The following is a 23,467-nucleotide window of genomic DNA, read 5'->3' as shown; positions in this document are numbered from 1 at the left end:
GTCAGTTTTTGACACCACTGATTAAACTACATGACACATAATTACACGATTTAAGTTTAGGATAAACAGGTTTCAATTGCTCGTTTATGATATGAAAATAATTTAAATTTAAATAACCACGTTTAAGTTAATAAGTAATGATATGTATAAATACATTTATTATTTTTTATATATTTGTATTATTCTATTATTTATAAATATATAATTATATTTTAAAATAATAATTTAATTTTAAGCAATTTTATGATTAAATAGATATATATTTTTAAAAATTATAGCTGTTAGTCTTTTATTTAAATAATATATTTCAAAAAATAAATTTATTAAATAAGTTTTTCTGAATTTATTAAATGGATTGTATTCAAATAATTATTTATATATTATAAACGTATCGCGCGATATGATATAATTAAATACGATCGGCCTTTAAATATAAGGATTGATGTGATATTTTTTAGCATAAAAAATAATAATACACTTACATATTTGATGGTATTTGATTATTAAGGATGATAATTTATGTTAACCAATCGTTTAGACATAATTGTAAATTGTAATAAGAAATTTGTTATTGCTTGATTGCACATAATCAGCATTGTATTCTCTTAGCTCAGAGAATAGAGCTTATGGTGGGATAAGTGATCCTATTCATCATAGAATCGCTGGTTTTGAGGGATGCAGAAGAAGTTGGCAATCCAGTCCAAATACCAGTGTTAATGAATTTTTTGATATTCTTTTACATCATCAGATTTATAAGATTAATTTAAAAATTTAAAATTTATTTATTTTGAAAAAATTTAAAATTTTATATAATTAAACTTATATGAAATCTATTATAGTTAAATTAAATTTTAATAAAATAGTTAAAATTTTTAAATAAATTTTATATTAGTAAATTAATATGTTTTATACTATTAAAATATGTTTTTAATTTTATTATTTTTATTTTATATTTTCTTAGATGAAATAAATCTTTTAATAAATTTTAAGTGATTTACTTTGTTTCCAGATCTTTTAATATTTTAGCACATAAAATAACAAAAATATAATTTTCTTTCTCCCGGTAATTCTCTTTAACTAAAAAAGGAAATTGAATTATTTTTTTTTTTAAGTTCAAAAAAGTATCTTTCAAATACAATTATCTTTTCTTAATATATTTCTTTAAATAAATACTACATTTTTTTTCGAATGTTAAATAAATACAATTATCTTTTTTTAAGTTCAAAAAAGTATCTTTCAAATACAATTATCTTTTCTTAATATATTTCTTTAAATAAATACTACATTTTTTGCTTTATTCTATGCTTTAATTTTCTTTTCTTTTTGGAAAATAAAAATGAAAAACGTGTTTTTTTATCTCTCAAATTTATATACTATTTCATAAGACAATTATTATATTATTCATTTATTGGCTCAAATATATATAATTGGTTAACATAAGGATGAAGGTGAGGCACCAAACTATAAAACATATATCATGTTAAACCAAAAGTTATTTTTTATTTTCTTTTCATTTTATAAAGTTTTAATTAATATTAATATTAATAATAAAAAATAAATGTTTAAAAGAAATTGCAGAATAGCACCTCAATATATTCCGTAATTAGACCTTTTATTCTTTTGTCATGTCTACTCCACTTAACAGTTCACACAAAACACTAATTGAGAAAAAGTACTTATTCCATCCAATAAACCGAAAGGCTATCCTGGACAAGGATCTTCTCCTCAAAGGTAGGGATAAAAATAACTGTACTTGGCATCGGATTATGCCTGCTTTTATCCAAACACAAACCCTTCTGGTGGAACCCATTTATTCCCCACCAACAACTCCCTCTCCACTAATGCGCTCACGACAGGTCTCCAACTCCTACTTGTTAAACCCAATCAAACCCCACACCATTTTGCCGCGCGTGCCCTAAAACACCATTTTGCCGCGCTCGTGAAGCGGTGATGCTACAGTAACATCATTTTGTCAGAGACTGAAACCAGCTGTATTCACGATCAACGGCGTATAATCACCCATCCAATCCCTCCCCGCACAAAGTCATAAAATTTAACGGCTCACATTCACCCTATGATTTTACACGCGTCAATATGCTAGTGTCCCCTCGATATAATACAATTTTATTCAGATGCTTTCATCACTTTTCCTTTCCTTTACTCCCGTCTGCTGAGTAGTCTCTTCCGTCAGTTCCTTTGTTTTTTTTTTCCCCCTTTTTTCCTATAAAAAAGGTCTGAGCTTTGTATCTGTAAAAGGATATTTTGGTCATTTAAACAACTGTTATCGTTAATAATGGCAGATAGTTAGGGTTTAGAGAGGAGTTAGAGAGAAATGGAGAACTCACGGGAGGTCAAATGTAGCTCCTCCACATTGCAATCACAAGAAGCTCGAGATCAGGTATATTTATTGTGCATGTTATTGCTTTTTTCTTTTTAATTCGATGCATTGCCTTAAGTTCTTAATCGACGTTTCACAATATTGTTCCGGTGATACTGGTGCAAAATGTATAGTATAAGTTAGGTTTTACTTAGCTTATTATAATAATGCCGATAGTGTTTGCTCTGTTATTTAGATTTATAGTGTATGATATTAACTTAAATGTCATAAAGTAGAGGTTGTTATTGCTGATGCATGGTGGATTCAATTCATAGCTTTTAACATTTTAAGGTAGGATTTATTGTGTATTTTACCATACAAATTTTGTACTAGCAATAAGTAAGTGAAGGACAGAAATTTTGGTACTAATGAGATTCTAATATTCATGTGATTCATTGCAAAGATTGAGTTGGGAACCACTGGATTGATAGTTTTTGGAGAACAGCTAATGTAGTTTAGAATTTGAGTGCTTAGTCTCTTATTCCTTAGCACCAAGTAATTTATGTCTGTGGCGAATGATTCAAGATATTGCCTGAGATGAAATATGTCTCAATGTTAATTAATTTCTCAAGTGGGGAAGTGTAGTCATAGTGTCAATGAATTTGGAGAATTCAACTTCTTTATAACAGTGACAGCTGCATTTTTCTTGTTTATATGACTATTAGTTGTTTACAATCCCTTTCTCCTTTCTAAGGATTGCTGCTTGTAAATTGTGATTCAGAATGTGCATATGCATTAATAGTCTTTTCTTTACTAAGTCATTCGAGTCACTATATGCTCGGATCATGGTTTTGATTTTTTGTTTCCCTTTCTCTTTTGGTAAAATATAGACGGGGAGGAATCCAGGTCAATATTTTATTTCACATGCTGGACAAGACCTGAGAACGCAAGTACATGGAAGGATGCTGGATCCCACATTTCCCCTAAGTCCCTGCAGCTCAAGCCATGCTGACCTAGGCAATTCATTTCTAGCTCTCCTATCTGGGCCTGCATCTCTTTTACAGTTTGATTTCCAGGAATTCTCAAATTCTAAACCACTCAATACCTCTATTAAACTGCCTATTGAAAGCAGTATAGCTGTTAGTCCTACTGGAAGTCAGATTCCACCTACATCTAGTTGGAAACCATCAGAAAATGGAAGCTATCAAAACATGCAAAGTGGAGCTGATCTTTGCCCACTTATTTCATCAAGAGCAACTACTACTTCCAATTTTGGTAGCAATTCTGTATTTCCAAATGGTCTTCCAGCTGCAAGCATTAGTCTTCAGGGTTCAGACCTGGCTAAAACAGTTCTTCATGATGCAGTTCTTGGTAATGAGAAATTAAAAGATTTTACTTATCTGAGAGGGGAGCTGCATAACATATCCGACGCAAATGCCATAAAACTCCAGAATGTGAACAATCAAATGCCACAAAAGTTGCCACTAGCAGCAGAGTCTTCTGCTTCGATTAATTCATCTAGATTTCCTAGCGGATGCCCGCGTGTTTTTTGCATGGATAGGAGTAAGTCCTTGATTTGTGTTATTCCTTCTATTTGCTAGTTGACTGATATAAATTCTAGGTTTTATCTCCTGACATTTGTAATGTATTAACTTGAAAGGTGGAGATTTACTACTCAGCAATACAGGACTTCTTGGCATTCTTTGCTCATGTCATTGCTTCCACATGTCTGTCTCCAAATTCTGTGAGGTAGCTTCTGCTAATTTAATAAGAGTTTGGTGTTTACTACAATGCATATGGATTTCTTGCAAGGTTTATGCTTTTAGTACGTCTTCGTGCTTTAAAGTTGATTTAACTGCTTTTATCTTACAGCATTCGGGTTTATGGAATATTAATCCTGGTGATGCTATTCATATGGACAGTGGAGAGACAATTGCTCAGTGGCGCAAGCTATACTTCCAGAAATTTGGGGTAAGATGTTCACACTGCACACTCTTCTTGTATATTGGAAAAGATTTCCTTTTTTGCTCACTTGTAAACAGATGCATGTGCGTCTGACTCCATATGTTGAAGCAATTGCCTTTATCTGCATGTAAACGGCAAAAGCTGTATATGGTTAATGCATAGAGATTGGCTTGCAGGGAGTTTTAATTTTTATTTGAGTCTGTATACTTGGTTTGAGACTTAATTTTCGTAGTCATAGTACTTAATCAGATCAAACTTGTGCTCTGCAATCTGACATTTGGCAGCATATGATTATTTTCTGTGATCATTGTAAGAATAAAATAAACTTTGTTAAGAAAAAGGAATTTAATGTCTTTGCTATGAATTTTATGCTTCTTTGTGCTTTATTATTATTTCTGAGTTTCTACTATCCACTTTAGGGCAAGTTCCATTACTACTATTAATTTCTCTGCAATAGTAGTTCTTTGAATAAATGTGGTGTTTCTCATAATTTTGTTTTGGGTGCTTCATTGCCAAACCCTTGAGCATAGCCATACCATGAAGCCCAGGTGCATGTCTTGGATTTAATTTTCCGTAATGGTATATTCTGTCAATAATGATATGATGCTTCTTTGCAAGATAACTTTGCATTTGAGAGTTTAGTGACAACTGGCAATTTCTTTATTTTTTTTCCTTTTTAAAAAAAGGGGAGAAGAGAAACTCTTTCACCATATAAAATTTGACAGTCCCAAGAGTTCAAGGGACTAGTTTGTCAGTAAAGCAGGGGGGTGAGGTTTGTTTGGCTATTGCATGATCTCCTAGTGCAGGTTGGCATAATTAGATATCCATTCCTCAAACCATGCTCAACTTCTCGCATAAAATTTGCATATTCATATATCTATGTGTCACATTGGCACTCAAATAGGTTTGTTTCTCATTATATTGATGCCATTGAACCTTAGTTTTTTATTCTAAACAGTAGCTTGTCATAGACTGGATGGTGATATTTCTTATTGGCATGCCTTTGAAGCAACGAGAACACTGGATGGTGACGTTTTTATGATGCTTTAGATTAGGGTTCCAGAAGATCAGAGTGGGTGGGACTGGCCTGAAGGATTACCATTGGCTGCTAGTTTAATGAGATCTGGTGTGTCTATGTCCAGCATGCCCAAGAAAACTGCCTGCATTAATTTGGTTGCCCCATCTGAAGCTTTAGCAAGGTCTGGACGACCTTTAAGTGATGCTGTTGTAAAGAACTTTCTTGCAGACCAAAATCCAGTTATTGATGCTTTACATGATGAACAACAGAGAAATGGTCAGGACGGTAACAAATTTTATCTCAAAGGTTTAGTAGGCACTTCGCTAAGCAATTCATGCAGTGTGGGGGATAACCATGTGACTGATTGCTCTATCTCTAGGTGCTCGACAATGCCTAATTTTGCTGGCAGAGGACCAGAAAATGTATGTCAGTCCATGTATATTGATGCTATTTTGAAGAGTGGAAGTTTGGCAACTGCCCACCCTGCCTTGCAAAATTGTAGAGCCCTTGTTAAAAGTTCTGATGTTGGCAGAGGTAAAGATGCACAGGATGGTGCTACAATGGAAAAGGATGGCTCTCCCTCGAGCATAGAGTTGAAGCTTGGGCAACCCTATCAGCACGGTCAATCTCCAGGAAATCCAGTTCTACCAGTAATAGGGCCACAGTTCTATAACACACTTGTCAGTCCACATAAGCCATTTTCCCAAGAGCAGCTGATTAATAATGGTGCAGTGTATTGTTGTTTCTGCCTAACTAATTTCCTATATCATTTTTTATTAGTCTGTATTACCATATTCATCTTATTGTTTTAACTGAGCTACCAATTAACTATTTTACCTTGAATGATACAGTCAGTTGCCAGGGAGAAGAGGAATCAAGACGATGTCTTCCCCATGCTGCTCACCTGTCTGATTCCACCATAAGAAGGAAACAAGACCACTTGAGATATGGGAACAGTGGAAACGATAGAACTGTAGATTCTACTGAACTAGAGAAACTTAATATGGCTAAGCCTTCAGTGGTTTCGCTATTCAAACACTACGCTTTGCCTGAGGGGACCCCACATTCTAAAGCTACTAATAGTTTTGAGTATGTTATGTCTGAGAGAAGACACTGCGAATCTCATGCTGTCAAATTTGACTCTAATAATTTTTCCTGGAATGGTGGCAATAGTTTGGATGAGCAGTGTATTGTCCCTGAGTCAGTTTTTCTCAAACCTGCTGACAATGGTAAAGAAGTGGGATGTCTTGCTAATAGCTCTTATATCAAAAAGGCTTCAGGATCTAATATGCAGAAGTGGATGGGAAATCCAAGCTCATACACTAGAGCTATGAATGATGCCACTTATTCTAACTTTTCATTTATGCATGACAAAAACCGTAATCTATATCACTCATCTAATGTGCCACCAGATGTATCTGATGCTGCAAACTTCTCCGTCTATCTTCAGAAGGGTCCTTGTTTTGGAAATGGTGGACTTCTAGATCATGCTGTCCTTACATCCATGGATTCTAGGCAAATTTTGTCATCACAGTCAGTTCCAAAAGTTTCTCCCTCATCTACTTCAACCTGCATTCCTGGGCTGACTCTAGCAATGCTGAACCGAGAGAGCATTTGCATGGGACCTTATTTGCTTGATGACAATCAAAAATTACTTGCACTGGGTCAGTTATTAGACTTATCAAAGCAACAGCATGCAATGTCTTCCTTTGGAAGGAAGATAGAACAAGGCAACTGTAGTAATTCCTCTAATATTAAAGCACAGCATTCTTTTGTTGAACCGTCAGTGTCTGAAGAACAAACGCATGTGCATGACCTCACCAGGAAACAAGAAGTTTCTGAAGTTGTGATGAAACTAGACCAACCTTGTCCTCCTAGTAAGACAGTTGATGATGTTGACAAATCCACATCTGGGACAGGCAAGAGCACTAGGCTTCTGTAACTGTAGACATAACCTACTTATGAATTCACATTCTCAATTTTGTGCGGAATTCTTTTATTGTGGGGTGGATGCCTATACAGTGGATTGCTAATGATAACTTCTGTCTTCATTCAGGTTTGAACAGGTTGTGCAATTTCTCAACATTCACACAAGGTATGCCTTTTCAGTTTAAAGAATTTGGCATGCAGTGTCAGCTTTCTCACAGTGCTCTTCAAAAGGAGCAGTCATTGAGGTTAGTTTGTAGAATGATCTTTTGATCTTGTTTAGCATTTTTTTCTTGGAAGTATAATTGGTTATAATATTTTTTGGATCCCTTTCTCACCTTCTAATATCCTTATAAGGCCTTCATCAATAAATATTGGGTTTGCCAAAAAATCTGGCTGGGCACATCTCTAAAAAATTTAATGGTGTTTGCTTAGCGAACATTTGAAGTTAGGTGAATACAAGTCGTGCTTGCACAATTTTTTACTGGCTTTGATATTCAAAGTAACCGATCTGTCGTAAATTTATCATGTCACATTGCCTAATATATATTATTTATTCCAATAACACAGGCTTGATAGATGTCAAAACAACATCATTTGGTCAAATGAGCATGAAACCTGCTGTCAGAGAACACTTTGTTTTCAGTATAACTGTACCTGTGCTGCCCAGACAAAATGTATAGAAGGAAATTGTAATTTAAGAGGTGGAAAGCCTAATCCCCTGAGAGAACAAAATGGAAGTATGAGTTGTAAAACCCCTATGTTAATTGCTTCACAACTTGCTAAAGATCACATGGCTTCAAAAGTAAATGCAATTTCCTTTGATCAATGTGGAATGTTGAAGGGGGAGCTACCTAAGAACGCTACTTTTCATACTTCACAGTGGAAAGATGTGCCAAGAAAGTTAAAAAGGGTTTGTGAAGTGGCATGTGCAAAACAATCAGCAGATACATCACTTAAAAGAGAATATAAATTAGGTCAGCTTGGAGATAATGCTGCAAACTGTTTTGACGGAGCAGTTGCTGCAGCAGCCTCTTTCAAAGAACAAGACATGTCTAATATATCTTCTGGTTGCTCTACCCCTGCTGTTACTCAGGCATCCACTGAATTTACCAATGTGGAGTCTTCAACTGTTGTTGGGAATTCTGGATGCATTAATAATCTTGTAGTTGATGAAGGGTCAGGCATTGATAAATGCTGGTCGTCAGATGATGCCTTTGAAAGTGACAGAAGTGCTGACTTCCATGGCTCCACTTGTAAGAAAAACCTTGTATATATGGGATCTCATAATACTGCTGTTAACAAATCATCTCGTAGTCTTCTTGATGAGGTTAAGCTCATGGATTCCTTGACATGGAAGAAAGGCCAAAATCAAAAACATAATGGGATTACTGTCCATGGGAAAAACAATCACTCACAAGAGTTTGATAGAGGCCTGAAAACTGGGAAGAGAAAGAGAGAAATAATACCAAAGGTGTCAGATGCACCATTAGGCACTGCAGCTCCTATGCTCCATGGTAAATATCCCGAGTATGGTGGGACTGCCGATTGGCCCTGTTTATCTGAAAATGTGCAAATGGTTTCAGCTGGCCAAGAATCATCTCAGACTTCTGGTGCTCACTGTGTTAAAGCAAATCCCAAAGATGGAAATTGTATGCAATCTGTCAGCAAATCACTATCTCGTAATAGAGATCTTCACAGGCTTTACAATGCGGGAGATGGAGAAGCTAATCCTCACAATGACATAAATCATGATGATAATTCTTGTGAAGTCCTTGAGATCTTAGGCAGAAAGAAATTCAGAAGCATTCATGCTGCTGATCTTAGTATTCAGTTTCAGAGGCAAGATTGTACCCAGGCAGTTGGTGAGAAAGCTGGGAAGTATGACTCACTGGATCGTATCAAGGCATCTTCAGCTCAGCATCTTTGTCATGGGAAAGCAAAACCTGTTGCATGTGGTAAGTATGGCGAAATAGTTAACGGTAACTTGAATGGAGACGTATCAAAGCCAGCTAAAATTGTCTCTCTTGATAAAGTTCTTAAAACTGCACAAAAATGTTCACTTCCTAAAATCTGTAAACCTGGACTAACTTCCTCAAAGGAGATAGGAACTAACTTTAGTTGGAGTAATGCATGCTTTGGTAAATTCTCCAACTTGACGAAAGAGAAAGAACATGGGAGGAATGTTGCTTTGTTATGCAAGGACATGAATGTTCGCACTTCTCTGGAAAAAAGAAGCAATTCTTTTGCCAATTATGACGAGCAATCTGCTGATGAGGTTTCAATGCTAGAGAAGAGTGAAGGTAAAAATGGGAGAGGTTGTGTAATACTGGACACCATTGCTCATGCTCAGTCAAGATCGAAGTATAGGGAAACTCGCAAGCGTAGCCTTTATGAGTTGACACTAAAAGGTAATATAAAAATCTTTTTTTTTTTCTTTGAATGGATTTCTTTTAAGTAATTTCATATTTCTCTCAATTCAGTTAAAGGAATGACATGACTAGTGGTGTGAGTTCTTGCTTAAGTGACTACTGAGCACTTGTCCTTAAAGCAGACATGCTTAATTGTCGAACCTTTCTGAATATATTCAATATTGTTCTATTAGTAAAGCCATATTGAACATAATTATCATTCAGTAGTCCAGGCAGCAATATCATTTTGAATTATAGTATAATCTTATTTGCAGTATTCTAGAGCCTCACTCCCATGTTTTGTAAGTGAGTTAGTGGCTAAAATTAGCTACAGTTGATATCTCTATTGGGATAGCAGTGTGAGCATATTCTCCCATTTTAGCTGAATTGCCTAATATTCCATAAACCACGTCCTAGTTTTTACTGAAAAAGATTCCTTCAACTTCTCACTTGCTCTATGCACATTCTGATTTTATTTTCATATCTTTCAGGAAAGAGTTCTAGTCCTAAAATGGTTTCCAGAAAGAAGAATTTCAAATATGTGCCAAAAATGAAGCTGGGAAAGACATTGAGGAATTCTGAAAAAAGTCACGATAATGGATCACAGAAAGTGGATCCCAAAAGGTGAGCAAGCAAATTGAGAATGATATATTGATTGGTCTCATATTCTTTACCTGTGGTGTAGGACCAGAGATAATGGAATTTTCATTCTGCCCATCTTTTATGAATTATGAATGCTGCTTCAGTTGCAAACACTTGGATGTTGATTGGTTTTGTGCAGATGTGCTAGAGAACAAAAGCACCTATCAATCACAGATATGGATTCATTCTGCAGTGTTTGTAGAAGCTCAAATAAAGATGAAGTTAATTGCTTATTGGAGTGTAGGCGATGTTCAATCAGAGTATGTATAATTTTTAAGCTTCTGTTCCATCCCAGTGGTTCTTTTAATGATTCCATCAACTGAGAAAGTGTCTCAATAATTAGGTACATCAGGCTTGCTATGGTGTTTCCAGAGTGCCTAAAGGCCACTGGTATTGCAGACCTTGCAGGACAAGTGCAAAAGATATTGTAAGGAATTCTGGTACCTAGTTCAATGCATAGTAATTTTTACTTCATGACCAACACTTGAGTATGCATACATATATTCTTTTATCCATCGATAAACTTTAGAAAGCTAAGCTACTTCTCTTCAGTGTAAGGGCTTGTGTTTCACAGTTATTCAAAGGTCAGTAAGCAAAAAGAATGGCGCCTAACAAGGCTTTATCTCCTCGGTGGTTTTCTATGTATTACAAACACAAGTACCATACTCCAATTCTCACTTTTAACATCATTCTGAGGTGGTGTGGATGTGGAATTGCCTCTTAGGTACTTCTAGAATTGGGTATATACAAATTCTTTAGGGACCTTTTGGACTCGGAATCAAATGGTTTCGGTAGTATGAAGGACGCAAGAGTGTAATTGAAATTTTAGCAGAGTTGTGGATGGAGGAATATTCATATTTCTTAAAAGCCAGTTATTTATTTTCTTTCAGTCTGTTGTGGGATAAAGATAAATTTGTTGTCTTTGACCTTTATGTTAGCTCTCTGCATCAATACTGTTGAAAAGAGTTCCTGTAGGTGCTGTATGGCTTGGATGAGAGCATTACTTTGCTCATTGTTGTCTTCTCTCATTCGTGCTGTTTCCTATAAATTATTATGATTTGTCCTAGAGTTTTTACTTCTCCATGGTAACTTTACTCAGGAGAGCTCTTGATCAATGCACCTGAACTAGGCTAGCCGGCTTTGCTTGCTGTATATATGTTCATCAGCATTCTTTTCTCCTTATGCAACTTGTAATTATAATGCTTTTCTTGTGATGATTTAATGTGTCCAGGTCTGTGTTCTATGTGGTTATGGTGGTGGAGCTATGACTCTTGCGCTTCGAAGTCGCACAATTGTGAAAGGCCTTTTAAAAGCTTGGAATCTTGAAATAGAGAGTGTGGCTAAAAATGCAATTTCTTCACCTGAAATTCTGCATCATGAAATGAGCATGCTGCATAGCTCAGGACCTGGACCTGAAAATAGGTCATACCCTGTTCTAAGACCTGTAAACATTGAGCCATCAACTTCAACTGTTTGCAACAAGGATGTGCAGAATCATTTGGATATATTACCAAACTCCTTGGGCCATCTTAGTAATCTAAAAGTGAATAACAGCATTACAGCTGGAGTACTTGATTCAACAGTTAAGCAGTGGGTTCACATGGTTTGTGGCCTTTGGACTCCTGGGACACGATGTCCAAATGTGAATACCATGAGTGCTTTTGATGTCTCAGGTGCTTCGTGTCCTAGAGCAAATGTGGTAAGTAATTAAGTAATGATTGAGTTGATAAAATCTATAACCAATGGCATATTACTAGAATTAATTGAGCTAATAATAACTTCTTTTTCAGTTTTCATCCAATTATGTTTGCAATAATTGACGGTGAAATGATAAATGAAAATAATAGTTATTGCTTTTTGACCACTTGAGCCAAAGTCCAAGGCCTTTCATGATTACTTTATTATGAAAATTGTCAACACTTCATGCATGGATATCAAACTTTATGTTCAGGTTGTCTGAAACTCATGATATGCAATCAATGCACATGGGTATGGATGATTTGTATGACACTTTGTTATGCATCATCATTTCTTCTTGTTAATAAGACATGGTACATGGCTGATCTTGCAGTGTACCTTAACCAAAACATAAATTTCTATATCAGAAGTCAAAGGGATGAGTATAATATAATAGCTTTCTCCTATGAGTGACCAATTGCATAATCTAGGATCCCTGGTATTAGATGCTATTTTGCAAACTTATGCCTTCTTCTATGTAAAATATAAAATAACTCAACTCTCTTTAAAATTCATTTTGCATGAATTACAGGACTTTTTTTCTCATTAAGGTATGAAATTTGAAAATTATACTCTGTATTTTGTAATATTCTTTATTTGTCTAATTATCATACATATTCTGGTAGTAATTTTAATTTTCACTTCTCTTTATGTAGGTATGCTCTATATGTGATAGACCAGGTGGTTCATGCATACAGTGCAGGGTTGCAAATTGCTCTATTCAGTTCCATCCTTGGTGTGCTCATCAGAAGGTCTGTTTTTCTTTTGAATCTTTGGGTGCCTTGAAACTCATTTTATTTTACGTTGCTTTAATGTTAAGTATGGACAATCCTGGGAGTAGTTTCCCTATTTGCAATTTAGTAACTGCATTTTTTTGGAAATCTTTTTGATAAACAGCTGGGCCCTTGTTCTTTTGCGTCTATCAATTTGCTTACTAGACATTTATCAATTTTCCTTAAAAAAATGTTTATAAAAAAAAATATTATTTTATTTGTACTGATAGTATCTTACTTTCAATGGAGTTCAAATAGCTGAAAGTATGGCTATAAGTTGATACGAAGTTCTCAAATACTACATCTATTGAATATTCAACTGATGACACAATATATAATCATTGTACTTTGCAAGATCTTATTTTCCAATTTTCATTCCAGTTTTTTGTTATTGTGCAGTCTCTGCATTTTGTTGTTCATTATTATTAGAAGTTGTATTTATCCCAATCGCTAAGTTATTGGGCCGTTGTGGTATATATGTGGATTGGGCACCCTCTTCCTTTGAGCTAGCTTTTGGAAAAGAGTTCTACCCAAGCCCATTTATCATTGTATTAGAGCTGGACTTGTATGCACGCTAAGCTTGAGGGAGGGAATTAGAAGTTGTATTATATATATGTGGATTGGGCACCCTTTTCTTTGAGCTAGCTTTTGGGAAAGAGTTCTATCCAAGCCCATTTATCAATTATCAAATTACTTTTCAACAGAGTGATTTTCCTTAACAGTCTTGCAATCAATTGGGACTTCCTATGCATATGAAGTTAAAAATACTTTCTGTTTGTTTGTAAGTGTGAGATATAGGAACATTATTTAACCTTTTTGCAAAGATTCCAAATGTTCCATATGGTTTTTAATGATAGACCGTGCATAATAAGTTACATTCTGCTATTCAGCTCAACAAAGACCCTGGAGGAGCTGTTGGAGATATCTGCTTGAACTTTGAATTATTTTGTTTTCGTGAAACTATGCTGTTTAGTTCAGAAAAGAAAACTGCGCTACTATTTGGATAGGGATCTCTGTAGCTTGGGAGCTCTTACTTTGTGCCAATTGTGTAAAGCAAATTGAATTTGAGGTTCTGTGGTCCTTCATATATCTTTAAAGTTTTGTACTATCTTTCTGACGTTAGGTAGAATGACTTTGTATTGTGAGACATTTGACTTGAATGGACTTCCAAGATAGTCTAGGTGCTCGGATTGATTTTGTAAATTCTTGCACTGTCAATGCTAATGCTTGTATAATAGTTATGTATTGACATACTGACCTTAAGTGAACCAGGTAGAGACTCTTGCTTTTTCTTTCTACTGATGTGCAGTATTTGGACTATTTATTATTGTTATATTACTTCAATATATCTGACTATTCCACAGTTCGTTAGCCTTTTGTTTGCAAATAGAAGTATTGTCTACCACATTTTAATGGTATATGTGATATGGGACAGTGAGATTTGTCTTATTTTATTTCATGTTCAACAATATAAAAAGCCCAAGGTGCCCTGCATTTCGAAGATTTCATTTAGAAATGTTTGTTTCTGTTCTTTGTCATCAGAGTTCTTTGTGAAGTGTGAACCTTAACTATATTTATCATATTGGATGTAGGGACTACTGCAAAGTGAAGCTGAAGGTGTTGATAATGAAAATGTTGGCTTTTATGGAAGATGTGTGCTTCATGCAACATACCCAACAATTGAATCTGCCTGTGATTCTGCCATCTTTGAAGCAGGTTATCCAGCAGAAAAAGAAGTAAGCTGTGCTAGGACTGAGGTAATTCTTTCATCCAGCATTCTTCTCTTGACTTTCTTCTTTATCCATTTACTTATTTTTTTGGGTGTGAAGGGGTGGGTTGGTGTTGGTGGAATCAGTTACATAGGATGGTCAGTTGTTTACATAGGGTTGGCTTTTGTATGTAGCAATGATTTTCATTTCTTTTTTCTGCTAGGGCTATAAGGGCCGCAAACGGGATGGCTTCTGGCATAATACTAACAGTCAATCAAAAGGAAAGAGTGGATGCCTTGTTCCTCAGGAGCAGTTTGATGCTTGGGTTCACATTAACGGGCAGAAGTCCTGTGCACAGGGGATTTTGAAGCTGCCAATGTCAGAAAAGGAGTATGATTGTCGGGTTTGTTAATTTTACCCCTATGGATGAGTTATCTGGTTTCAATAAATTCACCAATGCCATGTTTGATACACCATGAAATTGGAATTGAAATTGATGCCTAGATTCTAGAAATCTTATTTCAAAATTATTTTAGAGATACTCAACTCAATTAACCAAGTAAAGCTTGATAGTGAATTATGTACAAATAGAATTTATTTCTATAAGAATCCAAACTATTTAAATATTATATCATTAAAGACTTAGACACGCAAAAAATGGAGTCCCATTCCAAGAATTGCTTACCATTATCGATTCTCAAGCGTAGCAAACGTGCCATAATAAAAAAAATTTGCATTGCTATAGATGCACAAAATAACTATTTTAGTATTCTCTTTCTTGCAGAAAGAATATACCCGCTACAAACAAGGAAAAGCTTGGAAACATTTGGTTGTTTATAAGTCTGGCATACACGCCCTTGGCCTTTACACTGCTCGATTTATTTCTCGTGGAGAAATGGTTTGGCCCTTTTTCCCCTCATGTCATGGAAGCACTAGTTTATCCGTGATGGAATAATGTGTTGACTATTTTCAGGTGGTTGAGTATGTTGGTGAGATTGTTGGGCTACGGGTAGCTGATAAAAGAGAAAATGAGTACCAGTCTGGCAGAAAACTTCAGTACAAAAGTGCTTGTTACTTCTTCAGGATAGATAAAGAGAATATTATTGATGCAACCCATAAAGGCGGAATTGCTCGCTTTGTCAATCATTCGTGCTTGGTAATTATTTGAGTTTTCAGCGTATGTTTTATACCATTTCACAGCATATCAATTTAATTTTCTTACCCAATTATCAATTTGCTTGACCAGCCAAACTGTGTGGCCAAAGTTATTTCCGTGAGGAACGACAAGAAGGTAAGTTAAAAGTCTTATTATGTCCTGTAGCACACTGCTTGCACTTGTAATAAAGCAGTTGGTCGTTCATGGTGTCTGCTAGAACAATCTTGGTGATTCTGTGTTTCCATTAATTGGATGCTGCAGTTAAAATGATTCCTAGAGTACACTTCTGAGTTCTGTGGTTGCACATAATTTGCATTGAAATCCAGACTTAATACAGCATCTTGTTGTATTTTGCATTTCGTGGGATTATCAGGATATGATCTTTTTGCTAAACGCTTCTACATTTTCAGGTTGTCTTTTTTGCTGAGAGAGACATATATCCTGGGGAAGAAATAACATATGACTACCATTTTAACCATGAAGATGAAGGTAAGAAGATACCCTGCTTTTGTAATTCAAAGAATTGCAGGCGCTATTTGAATTGATAGCTCTTTCCATTGCTTGTAAATACATCATTTTTGTAAAGACTAACAAGCCCACTTTGGCCTCTGTCAAAATTATGAAATGTGATCAGTTCAAAAGTTCTGGAAGTTTAGCGCTGTGCGTATAATATAAATTTATGATTTCCAGGCCAGCAAATATATAATGCAGATCCATCTTTTAGATTGTGCAGGTCACTTCACCTGTTTCTTGCTGCATTACTTTTCTCTGTGAATCTATCCCATATACACAATAGAAATATGAGATTCCAGGGACTTGAACATGGGAAAACCCAACGGATTTGGAGTGACGATTCGGAATAAATAAATTGTTTGGATCTCAGCAAATCCCTTTTTTTTTCACATTTTTATATTTTAATTATGACTTGAATGTATATTCAAATTATGTCTAAATTTTAGTATAATTTTCAAAATTGCCCTTCAGTTTTGTTCAAGTACCTGAAAAAAAAAGTTGGAAATGGATTTTTAAAAATTTCAACATACATATCAATTTTCCATTATCGACTGGGTTTCCAATATTGAAATATTACATTCCCTCAAGAGAAGATAATAGGAGCGCTTTTGGTTCTGGCCCCCTAACTATGGAGTAAAAATTTAATCCCTTCTGGTGGCTGGTGGCAACACGAGTTGGGGAAGTCCTCTTTGATTGAACCTTCTTCAGGTCCCAACTGTGGTTCGTCTCGTTGATTGGATGGGTGCATGGGTGGGTACCTACTGTGTAATTGCGGTTAGTTGTACACTCTCCTGACTATTGACACAATTAATGCTTCCATCCCTCTTGTTTTAGAGTTAAATGAAATTATCTTTCAAGGGCTCCTTCCTTTTTCAAGAGTTTTTAGTCCCAATTGTTTCTTATTATTTTTATTTTATAGATATTATTATTATTATTACAATCAAATTATAAACCGTTTTTATAAAACGGGAGTATTCTATTTCATTAGTTGATGCCAAATCTCTGTAGAGTCCATGAACAAAATATTTTTCCCCTTTATTCACATTTGAAGTCTTTTGACACTTTTTAAAATGATCCTTCCGTTTTCTTTACTTTGTTTGTTCCTTATAAGATTTGTTTTTCTTATATATGTATGTATATCCCTGTTTCTACTTGTCCGTATGGCCACACCGTTTAAAATTATAGGGACTGATGTTGCGAAACAGAAGCATTACTTTCAATTTCCAAGAGAAGTTTATTCGTGTGTGAATTACAAACTTAGGTATAACACAGATTAAAAGCAAATGGCAGATTCCTAAACTTCCTGATCACTTGTACTGATAGAGCATATTTTATGCAGATTGTACAGATACCCAAATCTCTTCTTTTCTATGATCCCCAGTTAGGAATGTTTGCCGTCGCTTCGTTCACCATTTTTACCAAAGTTACCTGCCATGCAATATATCCTTATAAACACAAAATAAGGCCAAAAATAGAAAAAAGGATTTCGATAGTGACTGTATCCGAAACTTAGAAGCGGAGACAGGTAACTGCAAAACTTACACCAAAGGAAAATCATTATTTCTTCTAGTAAGCTTCAATCACATACCAATGCCTAAAGCTGCTTTTGGATAGTGACTGCATATTATCTATGTAATAAATCTAAGAATGATCTAAGGGATAATATATTGATATAATAATGTTTCATTTTATTCTAACAATTGGGATAATGGAAAATAAGAATCAATTTCATTTCCCTGATACCTAATCAGAGTGCAAAATAACTTAATTGGCAACTTTATCAACACAATGATTTTTAATTCACTACTAATGACAGTTTTTGTGTAAGAACTGATTGTCTATTATATGAAAATGCAATGCGTAGGAAAAACAAAGAATTGCAGGTTAGAAAGGGTAGGAAAAACCAAGAATTGCAGGTTAGAAATGGTAAAAGAATAGCAAAACATTCATTTGAAAGAAAAGCATGTGCCTTCCTCTTTTAGTTTTTTACTTATTAATGTTAACGTTCTTCATGTGTATTGGTCAGCAAAAGATTAGGATTATATTGAGAGGGATGAAACATACCACACTTTCTGGAACACCAGGCGGAGGCAGCGGAAGATTCTTAGGGGGTGGGACACTATCATAAGATCTTTTGTCAAACCTCCATTCTCCAATCTTTCCATATGTTAGCTTGCCCTGAAAATAGAGCAGAAAAGCCAAAATTATAAGCAAACAAATGCATCGACAAGTTTTCTAAAGGTCAGAAGCAATTTGTCTATTTCTCCCCTTTTCTTTTTCTTTTTTCCCTTTTACCAGAACATTGGACATAAAAACTGTACATAAATATACAGTGCCCGTAGAATACCTTCATGTCATAGTCGCATCCATATGTGTAATGAATTATGAACTTGCTGCCAACTTCTGTATCCCATGGGGGCTGACAAACGACGAAAGGGGAAAATTATGGAATATATTGATATCTTGCAAATCAAGAGCATCACTATAATGGATTGACAAAGAAAACAATTGGGCAAAATTCAAGATCAATGAATATTTCAAGTAAACATTCAATGTTCTGCCTGAATCATGTAGAGCAGAGTGAGGAGGTGATCTAATTAAAACCTGAATCATGAAGTCCTTGTACAATATGTTGCTCACACCGTGAAGGGCAGATGCAACAGCATAAGCGTACCTATATTTATGAAAGAAATGAATCAAAAAAAAGAAAGAAATAGTCAATTGCACATAGTTGAGCAAAAATCTCACATTTCGAGGACCCAGCCAAAAGCTTTATCTGTTTCAGGATCCTTCTTCATTGCTAAGGAAACATTCATCCAAGTCGGAGCAATTTTCTTAAGAGATTCCTATCAGTGTTTGACAGACAATCAGAAAAATCCAGGAGCCGAAAGGAGAGTACAAAATTGACACAGGCATTATAAAATACAGACCTTTCCAAGAATGACCGGAGAATTTCCTATAGGATCGATGTTAGTTACTGGTCCCTTGTCCTCAGGGAAGTACTTACGGAGGACTGACTCATACTTCTTAGGCTCAATGTAAAAGAAAGGAAATGCAGCTCCAAGACCATCTTTGGACAAGTTTGGTATTGGCTTAACAATAATATGATCTGGCTCTGCCATCAGTATGTAACTGGTACATGGTAAGAATAGCATACATAAAAAAAAGTCAAATCTAAAGAAATACAGATCAACCATCAAAGAAGCCAGGGAATTTAGTGCTTCATACTCTTCTTTTATGTCTGCTTGTTGAAGCCACTGAACAAAGGCCCAGGGTCTGTTAAGGACTATATACCCCTGTCATTGAGCAATAGAATATTATATCTAGTTACAACCAACAACAACGATATCCAAGATGAGACATTTTCTAGTTCACATTCTGCCTACTTAAGTATGAACGGATTGTAAAAGCTCTTACCCTTATGTTCTAAAATCACCAAAATTTGTGAGTGCAAATCCAAATATATAAAAACACAAGAGCTACCAATTGGAGTTGCATCCATCCAAAAACAATTATGAAAATTTACAAAATAAAAGATGTAATATATCCCTTTTCAACTTCTTTAGCAAACAACATTTAGTACTCAAATTATTACAGGGCATAGGATCCCAGAAAGGTGAGACTTTAAAATAATCTAAATCAACCTGACACAATTCATGAACCCAGAAATTAAAAAGATTAAAAAAGAAACATAAAACTCATTATCAAAATAAAGTTTTTAAAAATCACAAATCAAAAGAGAAGCCCAGATGAGAAGACCTGATCCATGCCAGAGGGAAGAGGCTGGGCAATGAAAGTAGGGATCTCATCCATGAATTTATCAGGTTTACCAGAGTGCAAGATCCTAGTAAAACCACCCATCTCAGAATTGGGTTGATTCTTCAATTTCTTGAACCAGTAATACATAATCCTACACTGCCATGTATTATAAACAGAATCAGAAGCAGTAACGGCGGTGTGGAAAAGCCTTTTCTTGGAAGCTTTGGACCTCCCAAGTGGCATCTTGATAATGGGATCAATAGAAGTAGTAGCAGTAGTGGATGGGCCGGGAAGGTCTTGCTTGAGAGGTGCATTAGCAGATATGAGAATATTGTAAGTAATGAGTGCTACTGAGAAGGTTATTAGCATTGAGAAGAAGATATTACCCCAACCCATTTTCCCTTTTCAAAAGAATTTTTTGCTTTCTTCGCTCAATTGTACATATAATGTTCATTCATGAGCGCAGAAATGGAGGCCAAGAAGTTGGCGGCTTCTTGAAAAAAAAGTCGTCGCGGAGTGGTTGTAGAAAATGGCTAACCTGTTATTACTACTCATTTTGATTCCCTTTCTCTTTTCTTATCTTTTTTAATTCTTTTTTCTGCTTGAAGAGAGAGTTATTAAGATTACTGTTACCTTTCTTTTATGTCTTTTTCTTTTCTTTTGTAAAATTGACAAAAACAAAACTAAAATTTCGCCATGAAAATGGCAAAAAGGCAATTTGATTCCTAAAATTTTGCCCTCAGTCGATAAATTAGTCCTTCCATTAGGGTCGGAATCAATCTGAGTCCTTATGATTACGGTTTTCACCAAGAGCACCCTTAACCCCTTTTTTATATCAATTTTTTTATGATTTTGTCCAATTTTGCTTTTTCTATTTGGACGTGTGATAAATGTCTATTTAATGGCCTGCAGTGGGAAAATAGTATCCACAAACAATGTCAATTATAAAACGATATGTAATCTAATTTGTAAAATAAAAATATCTATAGTGCAAGCATCAAATAACTATTGTAAAGGCAACAATTATAGGTAAATGGGATTACCTAAATTGCTTTAGGTAATCCTACTAAGCATTGAAATTTGAAAAAATTAGAATTGATTTCAAGTATTTCAAAATCATTTGGAATATCAGAAAATGAATTTAACCTAATATCATTCTTGGGTTAAAAGATAATTTTCACTTATTTAGGAGAGAAGTTAAACATGAGGAGAAAAAATTGAGTAAAAAATCTATTTTTCACCCACCGATATTGAAGAGAAAAGAAAATAGAACAAAATATTTATACATTTCTTTCTTTCGTCTTGATAATGTTTTAAAGATATATGAAATTGTATCTCTTTTCACTCTTTTCCAATTAAACTGGAAAAATAGATAAAAGTGACAACGGAACCTCAAATTAGCAAGAAAGACGTTTGGAGAGGATCATATGTTGTAGTTACATGAAATTCAAAGTAAATTTGCCCTTAGTTTATGATTTTTCATTGAATTGGTACATGTTAAAAAGGGCACACTTTGACTTATAGAGAAATCCATTAACTAAATTGCCTTCACTAGCTCTGGACTTGTGGGCTTAATAATTGATGTGGTACCCACAATTGTAATGATAGGCTTTTATATATTGTATAAAGATGAGGAAATTATGCTATATACATCTTTTTAAAAATAATTACAAAAATACCTCCACTTTCATATTCTTACATTTTTATGCTTTTTTTGAGAAAGCCAATTTTCTAGCTCCTTAATCTTCTTTAACGATCATGGAGTATCTACAAGGATTACACAATTCCAGATCTAGATTTTAAGGGATGGGAAAGCTCATTCTGGCCTCAAAATTAGCTAAAAAATTCCAGCAAGAAGGTTATCTAAGAATGGCAGCAATAGGCTGTGACTTCTTCTCTTTACTTCACCGATATTTGGTCGTTCTAGTGAGACTGGTGGCGAAGGAGAGGTTGAGACATCATGGAGATGCTATGGCAAGACTTACGCATTGAATGGCACCCGAAAAAAGAACAGAATGGAGATGGTGCAACAGTGAGAAAGAGAGCTGATCGGGGAGGAAAAGACGAGTAGAGACTAAAATGAAATTTTTGCAGTAGTCTAAATTACTTTTGGACAACTGAGAAGACGTTGTACTAAGAGCTGCTCAAATGGGTCAGATAGTTGAGAAGGTTTCTCAAGAGAAGTTTTGGGTCAGGTCTTCTCTGCCGCCGGCACAATTGCCTTGAGTTTTAAATGGGTAACAATAATTAAAAAATTACAGCTTAAAGCTTCCTATATTTTCTGGGTTCTATTTAGCTATGATAAAACCTTGGCTTAGAGGGTTTTGTTTTGTTCTATTTAAGTTCTTAACTTCTTTTTTAAAGTCTAAATTGTGAGATGATAAATGATTGCAAAGCTAAAGAAGAGAATAGAAAAGAATTATGAAGAGGATGAAGGTGAGATTCCTGCTATCTTTAAATTTTTTATTATAATTATAATTTTGATGACGACGAAGAAACATAGATTAATGAGAATTTTCAAGTAACTGCGACTATATGTATCAGAAATGGCTTCTTGTGTATTTTAATATATGGAGTGGCATTAAAGTTGTTTAGTGATGATCATTAATAGATTTTAATTATATATTTGTTGAATTCATAATGAAGCTAAAAAAAGCAGACATAAAGATTTCAAATAATTTATTAAACAGTGGATGTAAAGTCTAATAATGTACTGCTATTGCAGGAGACCATGATCTTGCATATATTTAATCAACTGATGAGAAGCATTCATGAAACCATGATCTTGCATGTACTTATAATCAACTGATGGGAAGCATTCATGAAGCTCTTGGCAGGGATTGGAGAGTGAGATATGTGTATGTGGTGCATAAGGATTGGTGCGTGAAGCTAATGGCTTTGCCTGTTGGTTTGCAAACAGAGCTTTGAGTTGTAATATTGGAGACCATGATCTTGCATATATTTAATCAACTGATGAGAAGCATTATATTAGTTGAATGATTTTTCATTGAGGTTTAGTTGATGCTTGGTTGACTTTAGATATCTATAGTTTATGTTTTGTTGATTTTTTGTTTATTTTCTAATCCATATTTATTTAAATTTTAATTTTATTCGTTATATTTTTATTTAATTTTTATTTATTTAATATTTATATAATCGGTTGATTTTGTTATTTTTAGTTGATGTGTATTTTTTAAAGGTCTTTTTAAATAGTCTACTTCTTTTTTCTTTAATACATATACATAACAAATTTGAAAAAATAATAATAAGTTGCATTGAAAAGTTGATTGAAATTTTTTTATAGAAAAAAAGAGAAATTGATCCGAAAAAACACATTGTATAAACATTGAGAAAAAATCAAATTAAATATGTTTTGTATTATAAATAGTTACTTTGAATAATTTTATTGATGTTTGGTTGGTGTTTAGTTGATGTTTGTTTGATGTTTGGTTGATTTTTAGATTTATGAATAATTGTCTTTAATTTATTTTATTGAACTGTTACTTATTTTCTTTTATGGGTTTCAATTTCTCTCATTGCA

The 23,467-nt window shown here is 34.6% G+C and overlaps 2 protein-coding genes and 1 long non-coding RNA gene across 6 annotated transcripts; 2 read left to right on the top strand and 1 right to left on the bottom strand.

Annotated features, from left to right (window-relative positions):
• The first annotated feature begins 1,896 nt into the window (after positions 1–1,896).
• On the top strand, positions 1,897–16,304 carry LOC8280110. Of its 3 annotated transcripts, XM_048375058.1 has the most exons (20): positions 1,897–2,398; positions 3,208–3,592; positions 3,683–3,880; positions 3,978–4,066; positions 4,190–4,288; positions 5,333–6,026; positions 6,152–7,219; positions 7,357–7,474; positions 7,797–9,637; positions 10,129–10,261; positions 10,419–10,539; positions 10,623–10,706; positions 11,511–11,978; positions 12,673–12,768; positions 14,382–14,546; positions 14,722–14,901; positions 15,283–15,396; positions 15,472–15,654; positions 15,745–15,789; positions 16,065–16,304. In XM_048375058.1, the coding sequence occupies exons 1-20, from the start codon at positions 2,333–2,335 to the stop codon at positions 16,197–16,199; spliced, it is 6,282 nt and encodes a 2,093-aa protein (XP_048231015.1). In that variant the 5' UTR covers positions 1,897–2,332; the 3' UTR covers positions 16,200–16,304. The 3 variants fall into 3 exon arrangements, with proteins under 3 accessions (XP_048231015.1, XP_015575082.1, XP_048231016.1); XM_015719596.3 differs by having other exon boundaries at positions 3,208–3,880; XM_048375059.1 differs by lacking the exons at positions 1,897–2,398; positions 3,208–3,592; positions 3,683–3,880; positions 3,978–4,066 and having other exon boundaries at positions 5,292–6,026.
• Positions 16,305–17,361: 1,057 nt separating this feature from the next.
• LOC8280111 (hydroxyproline O-arabinosyltransferase 1) lies at positions 17,362–20,481 on the bottom strand. The gene is made up of 8 exons (XM_002519862.4): positions 19,927–20,481; positions 19,396–19,463; positions 19,098–19,299; positions 18,916–19,013; positions 18,772–18,841; positions 18,515–18,586; positions 18,232–18,345; positions 17,362–17,595 (listed from the first exon to the last, which is right to left on the bottom strand). The coding sequence occupies exons 1-8, from the start codon at positions 20,320–20,322 to the stop codon at positions 17,536–17,538; spliced, it is 1,080 nt and encodes a 359-aa protein (XP_002519908.1). The 5' UTR covers positions 20,323–20,481; the 3' UTR covers positions 17,362–17,535.
• Positions 20,482–21,590: 1,109 nt separating this feature from the next.
• On the top strand, positions 21,591–23,043 carry LOC107261300. Of its 2 annotated transcripts, none has more exons than XR_007215726.1 (2): positions 21,591–22,163; positions 22,652–23,043. It is a non-coding gene; the product is annotated as an uncharacterized LOC107261300 (long non-coding RNA). The 2 variants fall into 2 exon arrangements; XR_001535274.3 differs by having other exon boundaries at positions 21,591–22,362.
• The last annotated feature ends 424 nt before the right edge of the window (positions 23,044–23,467 follow it).

This window comes from Ricinus communis, chromosome 5, assembly GCF_019578655.1.
Source record: "Ricinus communis isolate WT05 ecotype wild-type chromosome 5, ASM1957865v1, whole genome shotgun sequence".
Taxonomy (NCBI): domain Eukaryota; kingdom Viridiplantae; phylum Streptophyta; class Magnoliopsida; order Malpighiales; family Euphorbiaceae; genus Ricinus; species Ricinus communis.
Note: the sequence above shows the minus strand (reverse complement) of the source record. Positions and strands in the feature narration are given on the sequence as shown.